Consider the following 4,180-nt stretch of genomic DNA (forward strand, 5'->3'; position numbering starts at 1 on the left):
CTGTGATCAGGTGCTGCATTTGTGTCGCAAGATCTCTACCTCCATGGATTCTTTAGTGCCTCCATTAAACTGCCCTCCGATTACGTGGCTGGAGTGGTGGTTGCTTTCTACGTATGCTTCTTTGCTCTCGAGTTTAGATTTTGCAGTACTTTCCTTTACCTGTTTGAAAGAAGAAGAAGAAGAAGAAGAAGGAAAAAACAAAAACAGTCTCTCCACCGCGATGGGCTCTGTAACTGTCCTCGCATCACTCTACTACTGCTCCCTCTCCTCCTCTTCCCACTCCATGAAGGTGGCCCTCTTCATCTCTTCCCGTCTGCCCTCTAGGGCTTCTACCAAAATCCCACCTTCGTCCCATCTCCGCAGATTCTTTTCCACACTCCACCTGCTTCGACCCCCGCTGTGGGACGACCTCAAGCCGCTGGTGAGGCCTCTTTCTTTTGGAAACTTTACGCGCAAAGGTAACTCCTTGTCCTCCATAAGATTTTGGCCTTCTTGAAAAACGAGTTCTTTGCTTGAGAGTTGCGTGTGCATACCTAATTTTGGGAAGATTAGGGGTTCGGTCACGCTGATGCATTTATTTCCGGAACCCATCACTAATACTAAGCTTCATTCCGGTCTTCTTCTTCTTCTTCTTTTCTTATTAAATAGTTAAATTAAGCATCTTTTGCTTTTATGTATAAATTTCTTACCTACTTGTAGCTGATTCATTCCTGTTACTGGGTTTACTTTCTTGTTTTCACAGACTTCCACGGATGTCTAATCTACTTGGAAAATATGTTTGATGTTCTTTTACTTGTTTGGCAGAGAAAAAGGTGAAATTTCATGGTAAAGTTGTTCGTGCTTCTTTATTTGGAGTGGGTGCTCCTGAAGCATTGGTTATTGGAGTGGTAGCTCTGCTGGTGTTTGGCCCTAAAGGCCTAGCTGAGGCAAGTTCCTTCTTTGAACAGTAGATAAATTCATCTGTACGTTGAAAATGTGGTAGAAATACATAGGAAATCCTGTGAATCTTCATAAGCTAACCAATCATGATATTAACATTTCACAAAGACAAAAAGATTTCTTTCATGGACACCCAATAATCTATACCCAAATGTGCCCTACAAGTTGTTACCTATTGTGTGTGTTACTAGATTAAAGTCGATGAAACTTCAATATATTGGTACATATAAATAAATTTTTATTGTTAAACTTTTGGCCATCTGGGAAGCATGGCTTTAGGTTTCTAGCCTACCTGATTAGTTTTGCAATTGGTATATCTTGGTCCTGAAAGCATATAAATTCTACAATGGATATAATCACACTCTATATCCCTTGATGGGCTAGTTATGTCATCAGGCTGAATTGTGAACTCTTACTCCCTAAATTGAATACCAAATAGTTTATTTATTTTGGATTCAGTTTGCAGGTTCTGTTATATTCCTTAGTATGAGAAGCTTCGATTTGAATGGATTATCATTATGGAGGGTCACTCAAGGCACACTTGGATTAGGACTTTCAGTAGAGATTTTTGGATCAATTTTGATTTATTGTAGGATAAATCCAAGTTAATTTTAGGTTTGGGTTAATCTTAATTGTGCTTTAATCTTATTTGAGCCTTTTTCTCATGATTTGATTTGATTTTGATATTATTAAATTACCTTTTTGTCTTATGAGTATAAGTTTCACTGTGAGTTGAGCTAGATTGCTTTTGTTATTTTGGTGAAGTTTCATTGTGGTTGAGCTATATTGTTGTTACTATATTCACATCCAATGGCTTGAATTGTGATCTTGTTTGTATATCCACCCTGTTTGTGATTAAATTTCAAATGACATGCATTGTCTACAGGAAGAGAATTGAACCATATTGGCAAAATGCTTTTGATTTATTTTTCTCTTTTAGCTTTTTGATATTGTGAAAACAGGATGTGAATCACATATCCTTTTGAGACTTGAACATCTTGATATCAGTGATATAGGATCTTATACATAAAAAAAACTACTTCTGTTTATCTGATTTAGTTTGTATTGTCAAGGTACTCTGGTATGCTTGAAAAGGAGGTAAAGATTGCTTGTCTTGTCTGTCGCGACTGTTGTGATTGCAAAGCATGTTCTAGAAGTCCAGCTAAAGATGGTTATAAGGTTTACTTACTTTTAACATGCAAAGTTTTATGAACATTATTTACTTTGAGAATGTTTTGTCATGAAAGTTTCCATTTATGTGATCTTCAGGATCTTGAAATTGTTCAGGAGCGTATATACGATGAGTTTGTAGAGAAAGCAAAAGCCCGTGCCTTAAAACGCATTGTTGGAGATCCCTTTAAAAAGGGTGTTGAACAAAGTCCTCAGGTATCCTCCTTTTTCTGTCTTTGTTCTCTCTGAAAGGTAAAAACTGCCGTATTTGTTTGTGTCTTAATTTATGTGCTCATACTAATTTTCATCTCATTCGATTGCTGTTTGATCGTGCATAACTCGTATAAAACATGTATGAAAAAGTCGTCTAGCTTCTTAACAAAGAAGTTTTGAAACCTGTCCATATTGAGTACTTTCGTTCTTCACACATATCTCAGATTGATGAGGAGCAGTTTAGCAAGATCTTATGTTACATCAAATCGGGAATCAACAGTGGTGCTACGCTAGTAACAGGTGGAGATCGAATTGGAAACAAAGGTTATTACATTCAGCCGACCATCTTCTCTGATGTACAAGTATGGCTTAGTCCTTAAATCTATAAAGGTTTGGTAAACTCTCAATCTGCATTTGTGATGACAGTTGTGATATTTGAAATTTATAGGATGAAATGAAAATAGCACAAGATGAGATCTTCAGTCCTGTTCAATCGATCCTTAAGTTCAGGCAAGTGCAACATCTTATGCCAGTCTTCTTGATGTGTACAATATCAAGATGAAATTTTAGATTGTATTAGTCTTTTTTTATTTAATTTCCATTAAGCTGATGTGGTTGTGTATATTGAACCCAATTGATCTTATCATGCTTTAAATTTTTGGATTTCATCATTAAGTTAACGACTAATTTGATAATGCTATGAAGAAAGTTGTTGAGGGAGAATATTTTCTAAATAACTAATGAATGATTTCAAGGTAATTTGTGTAAGTTAAAAAAATAATTTACTTGGTAAAATATATTGAAATTGAAGTTTCTGTGAGGTCAATTGAACCCACAACCCTTCATATGCCTCCACCCTTGTATAAATGTATAACAAATGTCATGCTTGTACTTGTTGAAAAATATTTTGCAGATATGTTTTTAAGTTACTGATCAAATTCACTTGAAGTTGGAATGAGTTTATTTTTGTAATTAGTTAAATTATTTTGAACGTGATTGTATTTTAAATTTATTTATTGCCTCTAATCTTCAATAACTTTGAGCAATTTATATTTTGAAATTTGGTTTTAAATGTTAGTTAGTGTTCCTACACTAGCATAAGATTTCGTCGCTTTTGTTAATATCCTTACAGATTGATCTACGAATATTGAAGGCTGTCGCTCTTGAGCATCTTAATGATATTGATGCTGCAGCAAAATCTATTCTTGTAGAAATTCTACCCTCAATTGCCACTTCTCATGAATCATCATTCGCTCTACAAGATGCAAATGAAGTGGTTCGTGTCTCAACTTCAGGTAATGCTTCTTTTGTTCTCTGGTTGATGTCCAAAAATTTTGTGCTATAAGTTCTAATTCTTTTCTTGCTATACACCTGTTGCAGGAAAAAACACGGATTTCCAAATCATTTTATTGTTTTAATGTATTTATACTCTTTTTTTTTAAATTTTGCAGATGGAAAGGGTAAGCAGCCTATGTTTTATGAACATCAAGAGGAGGAACGAACATCAAATCATCTATCTGGGAATGAGCTTGTAGTTTGGGAAAATACAGTTTCTAGTCATGGTCCAACCTCTGCCTCTGCCAATACAGCTCATCTTATTCGAAACGATATCTATTAGTGTTAATCGAATGAGCTTGTATTTGAGCTTGTAGTTTGTGCAACTTAATCGATGTTCTACCTTGATGTGTACAATATCTATTAGCTTTTGATGTAAAAAGAATATGTGTGTATTTTATGGATATTGTTGTAAGAAGAATATTTATGTAATTTGTGAATATTTGTGTATTTTATGGATACTATTGGAAGAACAATATTTGTGTAATTTGTGAATATTTGTGTTTTCTTGGATACTGTCGGT

At 35.0% G+C, this 4,180-nt stretch overlaps 1 protein-coding gene across 1 annotated transcript; it reads left to right on the forward strand.

Moving 5' to 3' along the window:
- The first annotated feature begins 220 nt into the window (after positions 1–220).
- Positions 221–1,969, forward strand: LOC122014090 (sec-independent protein translocase protein TATB, chloroplastic-like). Its single transcript, XM_042570276.1, has 3 exons — positions 221–458; positions 805–926; positions 1,880–1,969. The coding sequence occupies exons 1-3, from the start codon at positions 221–223 to the stop codon at positions 1,967–1,969; spliced, it is 450 nt and encodes a 149-aa protein (XP_042426210.1).
- The last annotated feature ends 2,211 nt before the right edge of the window (positions 1,970–4,180 follow it).

This window comes from Zingiber officinale, chromosome 8B (genome assembly GCF_018446385.1).
Source record: "Zingiber officinale cultivar Zhangliang chromosome 8B, Zo_v1.1, whole genome shotgun sequence".
In the NCBI taxonomy this organism is placed as follows: domain Eukaryota; kingdom Viridiplantae; phylum Streptophyta; class Magnoliopsida; order Zingiberales; family Zingiberaceae; genus Zingiber; species Zingiber officinale.